The 23,613-nt window shown below is 43.8% G+C and overlaps 1 protein-coding gene across 1 annotated transcript; it reads left to right on the top strand.

Annotated features, from left to right (window-relative positions):
• Positions 1–975: 975 nt before the first annotated feature.
• Positions 976–22,467, top strand: LOC122864705 (zinc finger protein 569-like). The gene is made up of 5 exons (XM_044172318.1): positions 976–1,318; positions 9,918–11,159; positions 11,688–11,746; positions 14,939–15,183; positions 20,694–22,467. Exons 1-5 carry the CDS (start codon positions 1,126–1,128, stop codon positions 22,465–22,467), a joined length of 3,513 nt encoding a protein of 1,170 aa, XP_044028253.1. The 5' UTR covers positions 976–1,125.
• Positions 22,468–23,613: the final 1,146 nt, after the last annotated feature.

The raw sequence follows: 23,613 nt of genomic DNA, 5'->3' as shown, positions 1-23,613 counted from the left end.
TGTTTCTGAAGCTTTCAACCACATCCTGGGATTTTGGCAATTTATGAGAAAAAACATCTCAGAATTTATATGTGGAAAAGTCGCTCAGTCATAAGACCATTCAGATCCCCCCCCCCCCCAGGACCTTCCACTGACATACGAGGTCATGCACCAGTCACTTTGTGTAGCATTGGTCTGCTCACTACCTCATTCACCATGGAACTGACGCCATTCTACAACCTCAGTCAGTTTAATTAAAATAAGCTCTATCTTTTTATCTGCACTGTTTGTTCACTGGTTTGCACTTTATCTGCCATGTGCCTTGCGCTGCTTTTAGTGAACCTATTTTTATTTTATTTTATTTTTTATTATGTCTCTTTTTTGTATTCCCTTATTGTATAGTTTTAGCTTATATTTTATATTTGATCTAGATTTTAGGCTCTACTGTTAGTGTTATCTGTATGCACCGGGGGTCTGAGAGTAACGCAGTTTCGATTCTCTGTATGTATGTAATGTACATGTGGAAGAATTGACAATAAAGCAGACTTGACTTGACTTGATCCACACTGATGCACCAAAAGCCATAAAACATCAGAAGAAGAAGAAGACCCGCTCAGTCTTTAGTTTACCGGGGGAACCGGGGGCATCTCAACGTTACAATGTATGTTTCCGGTTCAGGTTATTGATGACCATTTAAAGTTTCTATAATACACATTAACAGAACGTTGGGCGGCAGCGAAAAGGAACGGAGGTTTTATTTTGACGGGCGAGAGGAAGTGACACCCGGAAGTGATTTTCTTTACTGCGGCTGACTGTTTTTGCAAAATGGCGTCCGGTGTGTTTAGCTTCATCGCTCGAGTCCCGTTGTTGTGTTGAGGAAGAGCCTCTGTGTGTCCGGATAAACCCGTCTGAACGGACTCTGTGCTGAAGGTTTCACCTCTGACTCATCTCCCGGTAGCCTACAGAGCTACGCTGCTACTGCCGCCAGTTAGCTTAGGACATGCTAGCTGCCGCCAGAGCGCCGGGGACGGGAGTTAGCTTAGCGTGCTAACTGCAGCAGCGCCGGTCAGGGCGGCTGCTTTGACGGAGAGCAAACAGCGTTTCTGACGGAGTTTGTGGAGGAAAAGTTGGCGTCATTGTGTGAAAATGTGTAAAGTCCAGATGCTGAGAGCGCTGGTGAAGCAGCGACTAACTGCGGCTGCTGAGGAGATATTTGGGCTGTTTGAAAGGACGATAGCAGAGTACGAGGAGGAGCTTCGTCGTTCAAAAGAGGAGAACGAGCGACAGCGGGAGCTGCTGGCCGCTGTTTTCCAGCCTCAGCTTCGGCTGCACAGAGCAGGTCTGTCCGCTTCACTTCTTCTTCTCTCGCGGCCGTATTCTCAGCTTTACGGTAACTTAACGGCGCTGAAACGGTTAAATGTTTCCGTTTGTGACTTTATTTCGCTTCTTTTCTCGCATTCAACAAACAGCTGTTACCGTAAACAGCCTCTCACGCTGTTTACTGACTGTTGCAAACTATTAGCGTCATTACTGACGTCATTATGACGTCTTCAGCCTCTTTTTAACCTCAGCGGAAACATGGTGTATACTACATCCGGATTTCAAAATAAAAGTAACCGGGTTTCAGAATCAGAAATACTTTATTGATCCCCGAAGGGAACTCTTTGTTACAGCAGCTTGTCTTTACGTCAGAGCACACAGGAGAAAGTACTAGCAAAAAAATATGTAATACAACAAACTATAAAAACTATTAAAAAAAACAGGACAGAAAATAAATTAAGTACCAAGTGGGTTTACCGGTTGATGATGATAATACTGTATAAATGCAATGTAATAATTTAAGTAATAAGTAGTATTGCAGCAGCAGTAATGGAGGCATGAATAATAAATAGGAAAAAGCTAAATATTACACACGAGTATTACACGGATATTGCACAGTTATTCAAGTACTGCAGAGATGTAATGATCAATGTCCAGTTTAGTGACTTCGGGTCATACAGACTGACACTTAGAGGGAGGAGTTAAAGAGTCTGATGGCCACAGGCAGGAATGACTTCCTGTGGCGCTCTGTGGTGCATTGTGGGGGGATGAGTCTTCCGCTGAAGGTGCTCCTTTGTTTGACCAGCACGTCATGGAGCGGGTGGGAGACGCCGTCCAAGATGGCGTGTAGTTTGGCCAGCATCCTCCTCTCTGACACCACCGCCAGAGAATCCAGCTTCACCCCCACAATGCCACCGGCCTTACGGATCAGTTTGTTGAGTCTGTTAGCGTCCGCTACCCTCAGCCTGCTGCCCCAGCATGCAACAGCATACAGGACAGCACCGGCCACCACAGACTCATAAAACATCTTCAGCATTGTCCGGCAGATGTTGAAGGACCTCAGCCTCCTCAGGAAACAGGCGGCTCTGGCCCTTCCTGTAAACAGCTTGAGTGTTCTTAGCCCAGTCCAGTTTATTGTCTAAGTGTACTCCCAGGTACTTGTAGTCCTCAACAATGTCCACACTTACCCCCTGGATGGAAACCGGGGTCGCTGGTGCCTTGGCCCTCCGTAGATCCACAATCAGCTCCTTAGACTTTGTCGCATTGAGCTGCAGATGGTTCTGCTCACACCATGAGACAAAGTTCCCCACTACAGCCCTGTACTCAGTCTCATCACCACCGCTGACACATCCCACCACAGCAGAGTCATCAGAGACCTTCTGAAGGTGGCAGGACTCTGTGTGGTGGCTGAAGTCTGTGGTGTAGATGGTGAAGAGGAAGGGAGAGAGGACAGTCCCCTGAGGGGCCCCAGTGTTGCTGACCACGCTGTCCGACACACAGTGCTGCAGGCGCACGTGCTGTGGTCTGCCAGACAGGTAGTCCACAATCCAGGACACGAGGGGGGCGTCCACCTGCATCGCTGCCAGCTTCTCCCCCAGAAGCCATCGGGGCCTGCAGCCTTGTTTGAGTGGAGCTTCATCAGCTGTCCTCTTACCTGGTCAGCAGTCAGGCACACAGCAGAAGTTACATGTGGGGGAGGAGGGGAGTCCTTAGTGTGAAGAGGGCTGTTAGCCTGATGGGGAGGGGGGAGCAGAGTACTCAGAGGAGTCTGAGGGCTGACAGCAGCTGAGTTAGAGGGGGGATGAGCAGGAGCCGGTGTGTCGAATCTGTTAAAGAACAGATTCAGTTCGTTGGCCCTGTCCAAGCTGCCTTCAACTCCTCTGCTGCCAGTCGGTCTGAAGCCAGTGATGGTCTTCATGCCGCTCCAGACCTCTCTCATATTGTTCTGCTGGAGTTTCCGCTCCAGCTTCCTCCTGTACTTCTCCTTGGCCTCCCTGATCTTCACCTTCAGGTCAGCCTGGATAGCCCTCACCTCCTCCCTATTGCCATCAGTAAAGGCCCTCCTCTTGGCATTCAGAATGTCCTTGATGTCGCTTTGTTACCCACGGTTTGTTATTTGGATAACAATGGAGCATCTTAGTTGGACATTGCAGTCCACATAGAAGTTAATGAAGCCAGTGATGCACTCAGTGAGCCTGTCAATGTCCTCTCCATGAGGCTCACAGAGTACATCCCAGTTTGTCACCTCAAAGCATTCCTGCAGTGTCTCATAGGCCTCCCCTGACCATCTCCTCACTGTCCTTGTGGTCGCAGGCTGCCTTTTTAACCAGAGGCACATAGCAGGGTTTGAGGTGAACCAGGTTGTGGTCTGACCTACCCAGGGGGGGTAGGGTTAGGGTTATTTGTGTTGAGTGCTTCAGGTTAAATTAATGAATCTATTAAAGTAATTTAAAGGAAACGTTCCTTGTAGAGGAAATTTAAATGTCTTCTTCGTTTCACCTCCCACAGTTAGACAGATGGACGTAGAAACAACCGTAATCATTAGTTAGTGCATCGATACTTCTGATGCTTCGCGTCTCATTAGACCTGTCAGTCAGATCCACGGTCTTAATGGGGATCCAGTGGATACAGAACAGCATTTTAAATACTAAGGAATTTACTTAGATCAGATTTGATTGGATGGTGTGAAAATGTTCCTGCGAGGCAGCGCGGGTACGTACGGCATCATAACTTGGTTTCTTCCACATCCGTAAAATTCAACAACACTCTCTTTTCCAACGGTCAGCTGTAATCTCTGCTGTCTAAAGACTTGTACACCGCGGTGCGACCCCTCGACTTGACTGAATAAAATCACGTTGAACTCTGCACAGGTTGGAAACTGACACTAGGTGTAGTGACTTCAGAAAACAAACAAAAAGTGAAGTCACTCCTATTAGGTTTGTCCAATTATCAGAACGCAGTTCCAGAACTTGACCACGTCTTGTTATAATGCGTCTGAGTGCATTTATGAAAGAGTCTGTATCCAGTGAAGGTGCCGCCTCAATGTGGATTGCTCGTATGGCCAGGCAGGTAAAAATGACACCGTACCTCTTTACTACACTTCTTCTGCTTCCCTTCAGACTGTCCGAAATAGTCAACTCCGACACGAGTAACTCTTTCAGAAGGTATGTCTGCCACCTGCTGGGTCACTGGTTGAGCATTCAGCCTTCGACAGATGACACACTTGGATAGAACTCTCCTTATGGCTGTAGTAGCACCAGTGATCCAGTACCTCTCCCGCAGTTTGGATAACGTGGTTACAGCCACCATGTCCCACTTCTTGATGGATATGCATTAGCAGAATGTCTGAGATATAGAAATACTTTTGCCATTTTGCAGCTTGGAGACCTCTGCCTTTGGCAGAACCTGATGACTTCCAGTTCAGCCTTCTCCTTCACCGACAGACAACTTGGAACTGTCTCCCTCTTGAAAGAGTCTATATCCTTTTTCAATTAACATCTTTGTTGTTCCACATCTAAGTCGGACTGTGCAGGGACCATGCCTAATTGTCTCCTCTTCTGGCAACAAGATAAGAGTCAGCTCTCAAAACTCAAGATGCAAGCAACAGACTTTCTCAGATAAGTCAAAGAAGACATATATTGGGTCATGCGAGTGACGGCATCAATCTTTTCTCTGGCCTGTACAGCAGTCACTGCAACAGCTTTCTTGACCTCAGCGTCATCTGATGGAAGTTGATGAACATCCTCAGTATTTATAGGCCGCCCACTCTCAGGTTGAAGGAGGAAATACAGACCTGACACCCACGTTGCATTCTTGAGAAATGCATCCACTTTCAAACCTCTGGAGGCCACATCAGTGGGGTTGCTTATAGTGTCCACATACCTCCATTGAGAGGATTGAGAAGCCTTGACAATTTCTAAGACTCGGTTGGCAACAAAGACTCTGGAAGTCTCACTGATATATCTGAGCACAGACCTACTGTCTGTCCAAAACACAGAATCCTGAAGATTCACGTGCAACTCTTTCCTCCACAAGGCGTCAATGCGACTTGCCATTATGTCAACTTTTAGTCACAATGTTTTTTTCTCTTGAAACTAATTCAATTAGGCTACTACAGGTATCGGAAATTGGACTCAAGGTGACACTGTGTTTCTTTTCAAACATGCCAGACAGTTTGATCAGGCTGTTGTGTAGGGTTGTACTTACAAATATTACCATTAAAAGCACACTGGTGCTGAAACAATTAGTCGATTAATAAGCACATGTAAGTGTGCTTGTCCAAATAATATATGAATAAATAAAATTACAGGCTATAAACGTTACAGTAGCAACACGTGATGCGCATTTAGACCCATTCGGGAACAGGTCTGAAAAGCCATTGCGGTTTTCCCCCATATGTTTCACTGGAACGACAGGACAATACATGATAAAGCATTTCACTTGTCCGACGGACAAGTTATAACGTTAATTGTCCTGCATGTTTCACTCACAAGCTTTGAAGCTAGCGAACTGATGTTAGCTAACACATTAACCCAGCCACCATTAGCTAGGCAAAGCCAACGTGGCTTGCTAGCAAATTTGCCACAAGTTGACATAGCCGACTGCCCATTAACGTTGACTTAGAATCAGAATCAGAAATACTTTATTGATCCCCGTAGGGAAACTCTTTGTTACAGTAGCTCGCCTTACGTCAGTGCACACAGGAGAAAACGACTTAACGTTAGCAAATGTATATGCTTAATTAACATTAGGACTTACAGTTAGCGACTCTTCAGGTTGGTTGTATTCTTCGCACCTAGTTTTGTCTCTCCGTCTCCCGTTACTACAGTGCAGTGTGTTTTCCTTTCTGCCGATTTATAAATAAAGTGTGTCTATAGATCAAATCTTTTTTTCATCACGTTGTTGTCATTAACTCACTGTCGATTTGGGACAGCATCTGCACACATCCCATCAATCTGTGCCACATGTCGATCACTGACAGGGATGCAGTGTTTATGTTTTGACAGACTAGACGCACAGTTGAGAGAAAATATCATGCATTATTTTAATGTCCGATAGTACAACACTAACATTTTAGTCCCGTCTCATCAACGAAAACAAAACATACATTTCGTTATAGTTTTTATTATCAAAGATTTTATTTTTGGCTCGTCAACATCTCGTTTTAGTCATGGAAAAAAGGTCATTGACGAATATTTTTCGACATAATTTGCTCAATGAAATGAACACTGGATTCAACACCTGCCATGATCACCACTGATTCTTTCCTGAATCTGGTCACCACTCCAATCAATGAACTGGTGCGGTCCGGTCCTTGTAGGAGTTGAGCATTGAGAGATGTCCCCTGGAAACTTGCCCCACAGTCAAAGGCGACTCTGATCTTCCTTTTTGTAGGGTGGTAAACACCGTGGTGTGGGATGTACCAGACTTTGCCATCACTACATTCCAATTCCCCTTCAGGCACCCTTTCAGCGTGACCTTTGGCAACAAGATTATTCATGAAGGCAGTATAGTCTGCGTGAAACAATGAATCCTTCTGAAGCCTCTTCTTCAGGTGCAAAGCACGCTGCTCAACAATTTTCTTGTTATTCGGCATGCTAAACTGCTTTTTCCTCAATGGTGAGCTGATCTGGTAATGGCCATTCACTTGCTTTGCTGAGTTTGTGACTAATTCATCAACTTGCTATCTTCTCTTGACATACCAGGTTGCTTGTCCACACTGCATTCAGTGAAATCTGTTTTGAACTGCTGCTGCAAAGTTCACTAATAACTCTGCCTGCTCACAATCCATTGCATCCCCACTGTCTCCTTTTAGTGGTCCATTCACAGTCCAGATGCAGAGGGTCCAGCATTAACACTGCGAATCACTTGCAATGGTCCAAGGCCTTAGGAACATTTGTCTCTATCAGCAACCCAATCCCTGCATCTATCTCAGGCAAATGGACACATTTCAAATGAGGCCATGAAGATCCCTTTGTCTTGGAGTGTTCCCTTGTGGACAGGCATGCACTCCTGTGTGTAAGTCTTGGGCAGTTCACAGAAGTTATCATGATTTAAGCCAGCCACCTCCAGTCCTGACACAATATGGCTACTCAGAACTTTCTCTTGGCCCGTGGTCCATAAGAGAATATGTGCCTTCTTTCCCGTGAGGCCAAGCTTGTGCATCAAACCCTCTGCACAGAACACTGCTGTACATCCTTGATCCAAGCAAGCATAGAGAAGCCAAGTCCCTCCCCTTCCGGTGTCCCCCATGGGACCTTATTTCAGAAAAAATGTGTACGGTAGTCAACGGCGAGAGGCAAACTATTTTTTGATCCCGTTTGATTTCTGCCATATCTTACACATATGTTTGTCAAAAAAGATAATTTTGCAGGTCAGGAAAGTTGCAGTTTGTTGCAGTACCATTTAGTTTTGTGTGAAACTGCTCAGTGAACTACATTTCTCACTCGCACTAGAGGTGGGCGATACCGCAAAATGTGGTTTCGATCCGATATCAAGTAATGCAGGGCCAGAATCACTGATATCAATACCGATACTTTTTATTATTAAAAGCAGCTTATGTACTTTCATGTAGGGGAGAGCAGTGTTAAATGATTTGAGGTGACTGCATCATCAATAGGCTTAATCTGAAAACATTTTCATGACCACTTTGCCAAAGGTTAGCAATCATTGTAAGGTTAGCTGAGTGGTTGAATTTCTACCTGCCACCTGTGAGACCCGGGTTTGATACACACCTCGCAGTTAGCAACGTTTTCATTCACAGGTGTGAAATAGCTCCAAAAGATGGTCCTCTTTCGTTCAGCCATCACTGCATTTATGTGTCGACAATATACGTCACCAACACCAACATGGCCGTCCCTTGTAATGTTGTAACCTGGTCCTTTTATCAGCCGGGAAGCGAAAGAACGAGCAAGACCTGTTGCTCGTGTGACTACATCCGGTACTTTATATATCCATGTAGGAAACAAACAGGCCTAGTAGCGTCAGCGGCTCTGGGTAGCTTGTGGAGAGAGAAAGTCATAACGCCACTTGCGACTTTTGGGTGTGTAGTCTTCCTAATTACGTATTTTCATAGTCTTGACATTCAGCAGTGTTACGACAAACTGCGACTTTCTTGACTATCTAATTTATCTTTTAAATTGACAAACATCATGTGTGTAATTCATGGCACAATTCAAACGGGATCAAAAAAAATTTTGTCTCTCGCCGTTGACTACCTTACGTCTTTTTTCCAAAATAAGGTCCCATGGTGGTCCACCTGAAGGGGAGGGACTTCGCCTCTCTATAGGTGGTAACAATCTTTCTACCCTTCTTCGACTTAACTTGCACGGGAACTACGGGAAGTTACAATAATGATCACCAGCCCCGTAAGACAACTCGACACCAGCGTGCTGTCCACGGCTACCTCTGATTTCCTTTCTGCTTGGTCCGAGTCTTTCCCCCTTTCCAGTTTCTGCTATCTTTGCTGATGTGTCCAATACACAAACAGCCGAAACAGACACCTTTTTCCCTCGTGAAGCCTATCTTCTCTTTGTGATTTATTTTCTCCAACTGTGGACACAAATCCAATGTGTGTCCTCCTCCACAGCAAAGACATGTTCTCCGTGCTGTTTGAATATGTTCCTTCCCTTTGGTTCCAGGTTGAGTTTTGTTTCCCACAGGGGTTACAGTGGCAGCAAAGCTAGTTCCTTTTAGTCCACAATGAGGTTGTGGTTTAAGATTGTTTACACCTTTGTTTATTTTCACTGAGGGAGCATCCTATAATTTTCCAAACACTGGAAGCAGTCCAAAGTAAAATGGTCAACTTAGCGCGCACACACAAGAGTAGATGAAGACTTTTGTGTTGGTTTTTGCAGCAAACAACAGAGAAATTGGTGGCTTTGCTCGTAACGTTACCTTCCACATCTTCGTGTTACCGGGGTTGGCGTTAGTGAGGAAAATAGTCGAGTTCTATGAATACGTACGTAGCCCTCTACCTGCATGTAATCGCATCCACAGTAAAGCACATTAGTTTTAATATGCTAAAACATTTATCATGGTAATAACGGTATTGCAAAATCCATGTCACGGTGATGAAACCGGTATACTGCCCACTCCTAACTGACACTGGGCAGTAATTGGTCCTAATTAGGATGACCAGAGGTAGCAGCCAAATAGCAGTACAGATAGTTAAATGCTGTAACTGATTCTTATAACTTCACCCAACATCATGTTGAACAATGTCTGGTCACAGTTTTGGTCCGATCCACTGCTCTTTGTTCGCTGTTGCTGTATCTCGGTGAGAAACTACAACACTCCCAAACAAAAGATCTTAATGGCATCGGAGGCTCCTTCAATTGGTTTCTCATTTGCATTCACCACATGAGTTACACATCCAGGGGTCCATCCATCTAACACTGTAGATTTAATGCTCCACGCGTGATAAAGTGTAGACCTAATTAGACTGTCTTAAGCTAATTCCACAGTAATTATTTTGTTCAGAGGGCATCCCGAACCGAAGCAAGTTGCTTCTCAGCTGAACATCCTGTATCGAACAGAGACGAAGACGGTTCTACCCCCAGTTAGCATGAAATCACAGTTTTCCTCAATGTGTTTCTGTCTTTCACTGTGTCCTGCAGACGTCCAGCAGCTGTCGCTGAGTAGAGAAGAGGTTCCTCCCGAGCAGCAGGAGTGGAGCCCCAGTCTGGACCAGGACCCAGAGCCCCCACACATTAAAGAGGAACAGGCGGAGCTCTGGATCAGTCAGGAGGGAGAGCAGCTTCAAGGGCTGGAGGAGGTTGATATCACCAAGTTCCCATTCACTCCTGTCCCTGTGAAGAGTGAAGAAGATGAAGAGAAACCTCAGTCCTCACAGCTTCATCAAAGCCAAACTGAACAGATGGAAACAGGAGCTGATGGAGAGGACTGTGGAGGACCAGGACCAGCCAGGAACTCCGATCCAGATACACATTTACAACCTGAGACTGATGACAATACATCAGACTCTTCTGAGACCGAACACAGTGATTGGGATTGGGAGGAGACCAGAGAACCTCAGTCAGGTTTAAACTCTTTGAAACGTAACAAAGTCTCTAAAAGTGGTTTGAGATGTAGTACTGGCAAGAAACCACTTAGCTGCTCTGAGTGTGGGAAAAGATTTGGTTGCAAGGGAAATCTAAAGAGACACATTAGAATACACACAGGAGAGAAACCATTTAGTTGCTCAGTTTGCTTTAGAGGATTTGCACAAGCACGCTATTTGAGTCAACACATGGCGGTTCACTCAGTGGAGAAAAGATTCAGCTGCAGTGTTTGTGACAAACGATTCACTTGGGGTTATCAACTCAAAAGACACACATGTGTTGGTCATCCTGAGACTGAGGACAGTGAAACTCAGTCAGGTTTAAACTCTCAGAAAAATGATGAAGTCTCTGTCAGTACTTCGAGACGTAGAACTCGTGAGAAACTATTCAGCTGCTCTGAGTGTGGGAAAAAATTTGGCTCCAGGGAAGATCTGAAGAGACACATCAGAATACACACTGGAGAAAAACCCTTCAGCTGTTCAGTTTGTAAGAAACATTTCACACGGAGTGACCACTTGGTGACACACATGAGAGTCCACACAGGAGAGAAACCCTTCAGCTGCTCGGTTTGTGGTAAAAAATTCCCTCGCAAGGAAGACTTAGTTCGTCACATGAGATTTCATTCAGGAGAAAAACCTTTCAGCTGTTCAGATTGTGGTAAAAGATTTAGCCAGAAGTCAAATCTGCAGAGCCATTTGAAATGTCATACAGGAGAAAAACCTTTCAGCTGTTTTTCACGGTGGGATCAGTTACAGAAACGCGAGACTCCACAAAGGAGAGAAACGGTACGGCTGCAGCGTTTGTGACAAAAGATTCACTTGGTATAAAGACGTCAACAACCACAACTGTGTTGGTCGTCGGGCCTCACAGCTTCATCAAAACCAAACTGAGGAGAACAGAGAGGCAGAGCCTCCAGCCAGCAGCTCAGCTGAACAGATGGAAACAGGAGCTGATGGAGAGGACTGTGGAGGACCAGGACCAGCCAGGAACTCTAAACCAGATACACATTTAGATCTACTTAGTAATGACGAGACTGAAGACTCTTCTGAGACTGACGACAGCAATGATGGTTGGAAGGAGACCCGAGAACCTCAGTCAGGTTTAAACTCTTTGAACAATGATGAAGTCTCTGTCAGTGATTTGAGACGTAGAACTGCTGAGAAACCGTTCAGCTGCTCTGACTGTGGGAAAGGTTTTACACAAGCAGGAACTCTGACTCAACACTTGAGCATCAACACAGGAGAGAAACTGTACGGCTGCAGCGTTTGTGACAAAAGTTTTGCTTGGTATAATACGTTTAAAAGACACAACTGTGTCCGTCGTCAGACCGCACAGCTTCAGCAGCTCAGCTGGACAGATGGAAACAGGAGCTGATGGAGAGGACTGTGGAGGACCAGGACCAGCCAGGAACTCAGATCCAGATACACATTTACAACCTGACACTGATGACAAGACGTCAGACTCTTCTGAACCTGAGACTGAAGAAAAGACTTAGTTCTGTAGAGGAAATGATCAGTTAGAGGAGTTAGATACGTGCTATTGAAACAGTTTGTTGGTAAAACAGATATATGGGAAATTCCAGTAGTTAGTTAGAATAGTTAAGTGTTGATGGTCAGCTAGTGTTAAAGAAAACGCAACAAGCTGACCGACTGAGCGACTGTTTTCAGTTATTGGCCGAGGAGCAGACTGACCAAAAACATTCATGTTGAGTTATTAAAAAAGACTAAACACACGAGAAACAGGTAGAAATGAGATTTAACTGCAAGCAGTAAGAAGACGACCGAGCTCCGTTCTCACAATGTCGTCATGAAGCTAGAAATGTTTTATTATGTTTTAGCATTTGTTCCGAATTTTAATGTCAGAGTTAAAACGTAAAATAATGAATTCACATATTCAGTGTTTTTCAAAATGTCAGATTTTAATGTTAGGAGTTTGTTCATTTTTAGATTGATGATGATGACAGTCGTGTTTTTTGTTTTGAACTCTGTCTGGAGCTATAATTAGCTGAATAAATTGAATTGTATTGTGTATCAATAGCAGATCAGAATCAGAAATACTTTATTAATCCGAAGGGAAACTCTTTGTTACAGCAGCTCGCCTTTACGTCAGTGCACACAGGAGAAAGTACTAAAAAACGATATGATACACTATAAAACAGGTCAGAAAATAAATTAAGTACCAGGTGGTTATAAGTATAAAAGAACTGTGAAGTACAAAGTGGGTTTACCGGTTGATGATGATAATACAATGTAATAACATAGATCATATGTTCAGATCACTGCGGATTAATGAACTGATCAAACAGCTACGGTCAACGTGTTTCATTTAAAGTCGTCTGTTAGTAGAACAAGTTGGCAAAGTGTGATTCTGAACCTATTTCATTGACCTTCTGCGGACCGACAATGTTTTCGTTTCTTTTCCTCTTTTGTCTCTTAACTTGTGGTCTCTATTATACACATAATCAACAAGTCAGCAGTTTCTGTCCTGATCAGTTCACACGGCCTGATAGAAGGTTATCAAAGTTGGGAACGCGTGTCCACATTCATGAGATGATCGATCATACGGCCTGACGCGACTGCACCCAGCACAGAGAGCCGGTTAGAAAGTCCATCTTTACCTGCCGCGCTCCCTTCAGCTAGCTTACTTGGTGTGTTCTGGATGAAGAAATGTTGTATTAACACACTCAGACAACTCCTGTTATATTATATTGTTGCTTTATATTTCTACTGTGTTTATTGTTTTGCACCAAAATACCAAAGCAAATTCCTTGTATGTGTGAACCTACTTGGCAATACAGCTGATTCTGATTCTTATATAATATATACAGACTTGTGTTTCACTGACAGGTGCCTATTTTCACCGGCAGGTAAAACTTGTGGCTAATGACACAACATTAAACTGGACAATAACCACTTATTGTAGGCAACTGTCACTGATGTGATCAACGTTGTACTTTTCTGGTAGCTTTTTAAGCTAACGGAGCTAGGCTAATGGCAAGCGTAACGACCATAAACGCTAGTGAAATGCTGTGCGTTAGGCGTACCGTTACCGAAGCAGTACACTTCAGTAAGGAATCGTCATAATAGCAGTGTAGCATCATCAGTATGGACAGTGGTATGTGACAGTGGAACAGGTGTGACGAGCAGGTTATAAGTGTCATAGGTCAGTTAAACACGAGTGACACCGCCAGCCACTGAAAACAGGACTATTTACCTACGTAACTTTTTCATGTAACTTTAATCTGTTTTTAAAAGTTTGTTTTCCCAAATAGACCCTCCCCTGCTCTCCCAAAGACTCCCCTCCCTTCAGCAACACCCTGCCGGTTATTCATACTTTCCCTAAAGACATTTGAAAGTTAAATCTCACTGAGTCAAAAGCTTTTTCCACATTTAGACAAACTAGTCAGATGATCAGATGGTCTAGTTTGGATACATCATGTTTTAATCTGTAATCTAAATTATTTTGGCTTCTTTTTCATTCCCTCGGTCACAGTGGAAGTAAACAACTTGTAATATAAATGTAATGTACACATTAATGTACGCCTATAATTTGTACAGTCTGATTTATATTTTAAGCAAACTGTTTCCAGACAGTATTTTTCTGCGCTGATGTCTTCAATAAAATGGGCGTCGGGACATCTTTCAGACTAATATAAATCCATCTGAAAGCGGAGGGGTTTAGACAGAACAAACTGATTCCTTTGTAAATTGGAGATTATTGTCTTGTTTTGTTCCTTAGTGCATTTTATCGCAATGTTATTTTGTGAGTATGTTGTATTATCTGCCTTTTGCTGTTGTAACTTGCTTGTTTACTGGTTTAGTTTAAAGACATTGTTATTATTAATCACCGAGCATGTTATTTGATGTAATGCTTAATTTTGTGAATGGAATAAAACTGCAATACTAAAGCAATATTCAATTCATTTAAATTTATACAGCGCCAGTTCATAACAGAAGTTATGTCACTGCACTTTTCCTACAGAGCAGGTCCAGACCGAACTCTTTATAATATTAATTACAGAGACCCAACGAATCCCACCATGAGCGAGCACTTGGCCACAGCGGCAAGGAAGAACTTCCTTTAAGAGGCAGAAACTTCTGCAACATCACACGAGAGGGAGTGCTGTTGTACTGATGTCAGCATGGCTGTGATTCGGTCGTAGGTACGAGTACCTATACCACAGGTATAAGAAGTCATGATGTTTTTATACTGATTATATTCATATAGAGAGACGAAGCCCCTCTCCCCCGGTGTCCACAGAACCATGGGACCTTATTTCGGAAAAAATATGTACTGTAGTCAACGGAGAGAGACAATCTTTTGATCCACACACATCAGCGTGGTAAGAACTACATAAAATGACAGAAACCATCTTTGGGAAAAATGTATTTGTTGTGTACTTTTGAGTTTTTAGTTTGGCTCATGTCCCACCCGCTAACATGGAGGGGGCGGGGTTTGAGGGAGCTGTCATGTCCTCCATCTTCATATACAGCCAGTAAAATTCTGGAGGTTTTATTTTGACGGACGAGAGGAAGTGAAACCCGGAAGCGATTTTACTTTTTTTTTTTTTTACTTAGATGGTAGATGAAAGCAGACATACGTCACTTTCCTGTCTTCAGAACGACCACGCCCCCTTTTTGGTGACAACAAGCGCTGTAAAAGTGCCAGCGCCAATTGAAAAAACTAGTAGCGCCATGCATAAAAGCTACTGCGCCGCATTTTGCACATCAAACAAAAAAAAAAAACAAAAACAACCCCAGTTTACAATTTATTTTTCCCCAAAAGAACGAAGAACAATTTTAGTAGAGATCTGTGGCTTCAGGTAAAGTGGCAAACACTTCACAACAGGTTAGTTCATGATGTTACTGAGTAAATGGCATGTGTGCCGATTGTGCCTGTAGATCGAAGCGAATCAGAAAAGGGTCGTAGTGATGGTGTGACTAAAGTTTTTACTGTGAAACAATGTGGCCCTACCGTAAAACACAAGCTTTTACAATGGAGTTTGGTTCAACAGTCTGTCCACTCGAAAGACCGGGGAGCAGAGGGTATTTTAATTTTAATAATTAACATAAATTGAGCTGACCTAATTTCTAAAAAATAAACCTTGTAGGAAGTGAAGAATGAGGAATTAGCATTTGCCGCCGGTCAAATTAGAGGGGCGGCGGCCTGACGCAGGGGCAAAGTACCCGGATGCGCTGCTCTCATCTATTGTACTTAGCAAAATGGCGTCCGGTGTGTTTAGCTTCATCGCTCGAGTCCCGTTGTTGTGTTGAGGAAGAGCCTCTGTGTGTCCGGATAAACCCGTCTGAACGGACTCTGTGCTGAAGGTTTCACCTCTGACTCATCTCCCGGTAGCCTACAGAGCTACGGGAGTTAGCTTAGCATGCTAGCTGCCGCCAGAGCGCCGGGGACGGGAGTTAGCTTAGCATGCTAGCTGCAGCAGCGCCGGTCAGAGCGGCTGTTTGACGGAGAGCAAACAGCGTTTCTGACGGAGTTTGTGGAGGAAAAGTTGGCGTCATTGTGTGAAAATGTGTAAAGTCCAGATGCTGAGAGCGCTGGTGAAGCAGCGACTAACTGCGGCTGCTGAGGAGATATTTGGGCTGTTTGAAAGGACGATAGCAGAGTACGAGGAGGAGCTTCGTCGTTCAAAAGAGGAGAACGAGCGACAGCGGGAGCTGCTGGCCGCTGTTTTCCAGCCTCAGCTTCGGCTACACAGCGCAGGTCTGTCCGCTTCACTTCTTCTTCTCTCCCTGTTCTCACCTGGGCTGCCAACTTCTCAGAAAACTTTGCAGTGAGAAGAGAAACTGTGGTATATTTTTTTTATTAGTAACGTTAAATGAAATGTATGCGCTTAATCTCAAAAGGATGTATGAAATTAATATAACCGTAAGCACTTAAATGTTCCAGATCATCAAACAAATTTAAATATTAGTCAAAGATAAGTAAACACAGGTTGTTATTATTAAGGGAAAACAAAATCCAAACCTACATGGCCCTGTGTGGAAAAAGTGATTGCCCCACCTGTTAAAACATAACTGTGGTTTATCACACCTGAGTTCAATTTCTCTAGCCACACCCAGGCCTGATTACTGCCTCACCTGTTCTCAATCAAGAAATCACTTAAGTAGGACCTGCCTGACAAAGTGAAGTAGACCAAAAGATCTTCAAAAGCTAGACAGCATGCCGAGATCCAAAGAAATTCAGGAACATATGAGAAAGAAAGTAATTGAGATCTATCAGTCTGGAAAAGGTTATTAAACCATTTCTAAAGCTTTGGGACTCCAGTGAACCACAGTGAGAGCCATTATCCACAAATGGCGAAAACATGGAACAGTGGCGAACCTTCCCAGGAGTGGCCGGCCGACCAAAATTACCCCAAGAGCGCAGCAACGACTCATCCAAGAGGTCACAAAAGACCCCACAACAAAAACTTGTCTACCAAAAACTCCTGAAGGAGAATGTCCGGCCATCTGTTTGTGACCTCAATCTGGTGGACTTGCTGGTGTGTTTTGGATCATTGTCCTGCTGCAGAACCCAAGTTCGCTTCAGCTTGAGGTCACGAACAGATGGCCGGACGTTCTCCTTCAGGAGTTTTTGGTAGACAGCAGAATTCATGGTTCCATTTATCACAGCAAGTCTTCCAGGTCCTGAAGCAGCAAAACAGCCCCAGACCATCACACTACCACCACCATATTTTACTGTTGGTATGATGTTCTTTTTCTGAAATGCGGTGTTACTTCTACGCCAGATGTAACGGGACACACACCTTCCAAAAAGTTCAGCTTTTGTCTCGTCAGTCCGCAGAGTATTTTCCCAAAAGTCTTGATGATCATCAAGATGTTTTCTGGCAGAAATGAGACGAGCCTTAATGTTCTTTTTGCTCAGCAGTGGCTTTCGTCTTGGAACTCTGCCATTTTTGCCCAGTCTCTTTCTTATGGTGGAGTCATGAACACTGACCTTAACTGAGGCAAGTGAGGCCTGCAGGTCTTTGGATGTTGTTGTGGGGTCTTTTGTGACCTCTTGGATGAGTCGTCGCTCCGCTCTCAGGGTAATTTTGGTCGTCTGGCCACTCCTGGGAAGGTTCACCACTGTACCATTTAAAAACTGCATTTTGTGTTTACTTGTGTTATCTTTGACTAATTTAAATTTGTTTGATGATCTGAAACATGCAATAAAGAAATCAGGAAGGAGGCAAACACTTTTTCACACCACTGTATAACAGATGGAACAGACCAATGCCCTGTATGCAGCTACAGTAAAAGGTGCCATAGTGGATTTCATTAAATGTGCCTTTTGCTATGAATATATTAATGTCATATAACTAACTTGTGCACTTGTAGTATATTGACTAAATCTACACAGAAGACTAACGTTGCATGTTTTGACACATTATGGGAATATGGTAAAGGGGTGTTACCCTGGGGAATAAGCTCCCCAGTGGGAGGGAGTTTTCCAGGCAATATAAAGCAATATATTGTGCTTCAGTCTTCAGTGTCTGGGTTCATGAACCAGCCTTGGTTTGCTGTATTCTTGCCTGAATTACAGTGTTGTGGAAGACCTGAAGATTTATTGACTCATACGAAGAGTTTTTCCGCGAAAGTGCGCGCGGCACATTTTATTTGGGCCTTGTTTGGGGTAGCCCGTGCACGCTGAAGACATTTAGTTTTATTCATTTTTGTACTTGAGGTAAAGAAACCCGACTATTTACAGCCATCTCCCCAGTTTCATGACTAATCCTTAACATTACCCCAACCATTAAAAAATGAAGATAGAAATAAAACAGTTTTTGACCACCAGAGGGATCATTGACCTGCTGGCCAAAGGCCGCAACCTCAGTATTTTCAACAATATGGACAGGATGGAGTCAGTAGGCCGGTCCCCTACGCATGGTCCAGCAAAAACCAAACACGTTCTGTTCCACCACTGACAATTTTAAATCAAGTTTAAAGACCCATCTTTTCTCTCTTGCCTTTAGTTCAGTCTGAGGCTGCCCCATGCACTTTGTCAAGTTCCCCTTTTAACTTTTTTCTAATGTCCTCTTACTGCATTTCAGTCTGTTGCTGGTTTTATTCCATTGTATTTCTACTTCTATTGTTTTTATTTTAAACTATTCCTTTTAATTATGTGCATTTGTTTGAGGCAGATCCTAATCCCATCTGCCTCAACTGGAAAGCACTTTGGCTCAGCTCCTGTTGTTTTTAATGCCACTGGAAACCCAAATCCACAATAGCCTTCTAACTATGTAATTTATGGTCTTATGTACATAATAGTAAGCATCTAGAAAGTATTAGAAATTAGTTTCAATCCAAATTTGAAATGTTGTCATTTAAGTTTTTGTAAATTGGGCTTATCGTGCTTAGGCTCTGATATTTATTACGAAAATTACGCGTAATGTGGCTAGCAAAGCATTTTTTAACTCACCATTCAGTGACCAATGAACATTCAGTGACCAACTGAAATGAACATTTTTCAGATGCAGGGCTTTTGCTTCGTCCTCCGATTCCAAATCAGAAGGCTCAAACACGTAGGGCTGGACTATGCTGATTGTCGCCTGCACCATTGCTGTGATTGTTGCCATGAAAGATTGTTGACATAGGCGGAGCCAGGAAGATGTCGGTGATACGGCGCGCACTGTGTTTCGCACGGATGGTTATTACTGTCGCACAACGCGGTGAAGCTGTGTGATCAGAGACGTTCAGAGCATCTTTGGTGAGATTTGACAGCGCGGATTACGAAGAGGAGGAAGACAGAAAACAGCGAGGGGCGCAGAGAAGAGACAGAAATTCAATTAAATTTTATTTATATGGCGCCAATTCATAACAGAAGAAAGAGTCCATGAGAACTCTGCACAGTGTTTCTGTTGTAAAGATGAACCAGCCGACCACAACAGCTCGACGTCTCTGCTTCAGCCTCTGCATCCAGTCCGCAGAGCGACCCGACACATGGTGGGTGAAGGCCGGTGGAGGCTGCGTTCATTATGGCCGCGTGTCACGGCTCGTTAACCACGTGAATCAGCGTGGCGGCGAGTTATGGCGTCCCCGAGTTATTAACCACAGAAACTACAATGCTGCGGTCGGTCTGTGGAAGCCTGAGCTTCATTCATGTTATTACTATGATGATGTCACAGTTCCTGTCCGCTCGTCTCTGCGTCCTGCAGAAGCCACGAAGAAGACCGCGAAGGCTCCCGTCACTGAGCTGTAGTCCGGCTGAAACTTGTAGTTCTGAAACTTATAAACCTTTTTTAAAGCAAAGCTGTTTGTTTTTGCATTTCAGAACATGTTTCCTTTAAAACCCAGAATATAATACGACACTGAAAGGGTTCAGTTCTGACAGATATTATTATTGTAATTTAAGCAATAAAAATGTAGATTTTTCTAAAAATGAAACCAATTAATTAATTTTAAGAGACCTGCCTGATTTTCTCTTTTGCATATTTACTATTGCTCTCTGATAAAGCAAAAGGTTTTATCTGATTAATCGATGGAATAATCTGTGGAATACTCAGATTTACTAAAATACTCTATCTGCAGGCCTAATGCCTTCCAATCTGCTTTAAATTGTATATATTTTTCCTTTCCCTTTTTGACATGTGCCTATTTTTCACTCGCTAACCTTCTCCTAACCTTACTCTTTAATTGCTTCATTTGTTTTGCACTAAAACTGCCCCTCGAAGGAAATCCACACTCCAAACTGACTGCTGCTCTCATTACCATAATTTGTTAGCATGTATGGAAGATTAGGAAACTTTTATCTGGAGGCCCGGTGCTGAGTCAGACATCTTTCCCTCTTCTGTTTTCTTGAGTTTACTATTATGGGAACCCATGGCGGTTCTCTAGCGGTCCCTGACCTGCCCTAGCGGGTCGTCACCCTTACCTAGAACCCCTTTTTCCTATTTCCGTATCTGGTCTTTTCTTCAGAACCAATAACAATAAACAGAAAAATGTTATTTCACCATTCTGAGAATCACAGGTGAAATCTTACCAGAACAAGACAGTTCTCTCTTGGCGCGATCGTTCGTATCCTGTCCACTTCTTACCCGTACCCTCCTTGTTCCGAGCCTCCAGAACAGCTTCAGTGCTGCTTGCCAAGTCTGTGGAGGGATGAACACTTCCTCCACAAGATGTTCCCTCAGATATATATATATATATATATATATAATAAACCTTTATTTAATCAGGTCGTCTCACTGAGGTCCTGCGGTTTACTTTCTATATTCTCAGACAAACTGAAGCAAGGTGCTTCCCAGCTGAACGTCCTGAATAGAGACAAAGACGGTTCCACCCCTAGTTAGCACGAAATTACAGTTTTCCTCAATGTGTTTCTGTCTTTCAGTGTGTCCTGCAGACGTCCAGCAGCTGTCGCTGAGGAAAGAAGAGGTTCCCCTGAGCAGCAGGACTGGAGCCCCAGTCTGGACCAGGACCCAGAGCCCCCACACATTAAAGAGGAGCAGGAGGAGCTCTGGATCAGTCAGGAGGGAGAGCAGCTTCGAGTGCTGGAGGAGGCCGATATCACCAAGTTCCCATTCAGTCCTGTCCCTGTGAAGAGTGAAGAAGATGAAGAGAAACCTCAGTCCTCACAGCTTCATCAAAGCCAAACTGAACAGATGGAAACAGGAGCTGATGGAGAGGACTGTGGAGGACCAGGACCAGCCAGGAACTCTGATCCAGATACACATTTACAACCTGACACTGATGTCAAGATTGAAGACTCTTCTGAGACTGATGACAGTGATGATGATTGGAAGGAGACCAGAGAACCTCAGTCAGGTTTAAACTCTCTGGAAAATAATGAAATCCCTGTAAGCGATGAGAGATGTAATACTGTCAAAAAATCATTTAGCTGCTCCGATTGTGAGAAAAGATTTCGTACCAAGAGAAAACGGATGGAACACATGAGAACTCATACAGGAGAGAAACCATTTAGCTGCTCTGAGTGTGATAAAAGATTTAGGATCAAGGAACAACTGCAGAGACATATGAGAACGCATACAGGAGAGAAACCATTTAGCTGCTCCGAGTGTGGTCATGGATTTTCACGAAAGGACAATATGACTCAACACATGGCGGTCCACACAGGGGAGAAGCGATACAGCTGCAGTGTTTGTGACAAAAAATTCACTTGGTATAAAGACGTCAAAACCCACAAGTGTGTCGGTTGTCAGTCCTCGCAGCTTCATCAAAACCAAACTGAGGAGAACAGAGAGGCAGAGCCTCCAGCCAGCAGCTCAGCTGGACAGATGGAAACAGGAGCTGATGGAGAGGACTGTGGAGGACCAGGACCAGCCAGGAACTCTGATCCAGATACACATTTACAACCTGAGACTGATGACGAGACTGAAGACTCTTCTGAACCTGAAGACAGTGATGATGGTTGGAAGGAGACCGGAGAACCTCAGTCAAAATTAAACTCTTTGAAAAATAATGAATGTAATTCTCGTGAGACACTCTTTCGCTGCTGTGTGTGTGGGGAAACGGTACATTTTAGGAAAAATTTGAGGATCCACATGAGAATTCACACAGGAGAGAAACCATACACTTGCTCAGTTTGCGGTCAAGGATTTGGCCATAACACACATCTGAAGAACCACATGACACGCCACACAGGGGAAAAACCTTACAGCTGTTCACAGTGTAATAGACGTTTTTCACGGTGTGGATCGTTACAGTTACACATAAGAACCCACACAGGGGAGAAACCATTCAGCTGCAGCGTTTGTGACAAAGGATTCACTAGACGTTACCTGCTCACAGGACACAAGTGTGTTGGTCGTCAGTCCTCACAGATTCAACAGAACCAAACTGAGGAAGAGAGAAAACCATTTCGCTGCTCTGAGTGTGGTCAAAGATTTGGCCGCAAGACATCTCTGAAGATACACATGAGGATTCACACAGGAGAGAAACCGTTCAACTGCAGGGGTTGTGACAAAGGATTCACTCAGCTTTGTCAGCTCAAAAACCATCAGTGTGTTGGTCGGTCCTCACAGCTTCATCAAAACCAAACTGAACAGATGGAAACAGGAGCTGATGGAGAGGACTGTGGAGGACCAGGACCAGCCAGGAAATCAGATCCAGATAGTCTTAAGCCACGTAGACTGATCATTGCCTGATCTGCTGTGCTTTCACACCACAGCACACCTCTGCTTTTCACGTTCTGATGAATCAGGAAAAATCCCCACAGATCCGGAAGTCACTGTACTGGGTTCAACTGTAGTTTCTCTTTTGCCTCATGCTGAGATAATAAAGCTGCAGTCACACAGGCCTGTGGTTGGTCTGCTGATAGGAAACCGACTATAGAAAAGGGCACAGCTGGGAATGAGACGGCAGTGCTTTTTATGTTTTGTCTTTTTGTGCACGAGAGGAGAAAAAAACGTTTCAGCAGTTCAGTTTGCACGACGAGACGCATCTGTAATCTGTCCTCCTCCCACAGTGCAACTGTGTGAGTCAGCAGTTAATACCTCCATCGTCTCCGTCTCCTGTCTGTGTGATAACAGCAGCTAAAATGACTCTGAAATTAGCCGTTTGTTCTAATTAAAGCAACAAGAACAAACAACTGCAGCCGTTTCTACACATACAATCAAATACAGTCTGATCCCCGATCAGTTCAACCACTGAATGGTCTGTGAGAGAGAGAGAGAGCTCGTAGTTCATTGTAGGAAAATCGATGACAATTTTAAATATTCCACACAGAACTGATGCCTTCTCCTGAACAGCTTGTTCACATAAACAAGCTCTGTGAGGACCCAAGAGATCGACGTGCCCCAAACATCCAGTCTTCACTTTCTTCTGAGCCTTGCAGACCCCCCTACCAAGACTCGAGATGACATCAAAGGGAAGTTTAGTGACCATTTGCCCCATTTTACGACTGGCTGATAACCCCAAATCCCAGCATGGGGGCCAAAAATCACACCATGCTGCGGCTCAGAAAGGAAAGAACAAAATGGACGTTTGTCTGCTCGGGAGTTTGTTCATCCCTGTGATCCAAAGAATATGGACATGCATTGACACTGATGTATTGATTTTTATTTTACTATTTCATTATATTATATTATATATATATATACACACATTGTTATATAAGTAAGTATATATGTAGAGACATATGTATGTATATTGGAATAATAAGTTTTAACCTGATTACCATTTATGACATTTTCTTGCATTACCACTGTCTATTACTCATTTATTATCTGATAATATCCTGTTATTCATACGTGTTTGGTGAAAGAAAGTAGAACAAAGTAAGCAATTCAGAC

Source organism: Siniperca chuatsi, linkage group LG17 (genome assembly GCF_020085105.1).
Source record: "Siniperca chuatsi isolate FFG_IHB_CAS linkage group LG17, ASM2008510v1, whole genome shotgun sequence".
In the NCBI taxonomy this organism is placed as follows: Eukaryota; Metazoa; Chordata; class Actinopteri; order Centrarchiformes; family Sinipercidae; genus Siniperca; species Siniperca chuatsi.
This window is presented reverse-complemented; position numbering and strand designations above follow the sequence as displayed.

Excerpts from the sequence above, each read along its gene's own strand:
- LOC122864705 (XM_044172318.1), top strand. The coding sequence starts at position 1,126 with ATGTGTAAAGTCCAGATGCTGAGAGCGCTGGTGAAGCAGCGACTAACT. Across the intron at positions 1,319-9,917 it reads GCTTCGGCTGCACAGAGCAG|ACGTCCAGCAGCTGTCGCTG; the intron begins GTCTGTCCGCTT and ends TGTGTCCTGCAG. Across the intron at positions 15,184-20,693 it reads GTAGAGATCTGTGGCTTCAG|TGTGTCCTGCAGACGTCCAG; the intron begins GTAAAGTGGCAA and ends TCTGTCTTTCAG.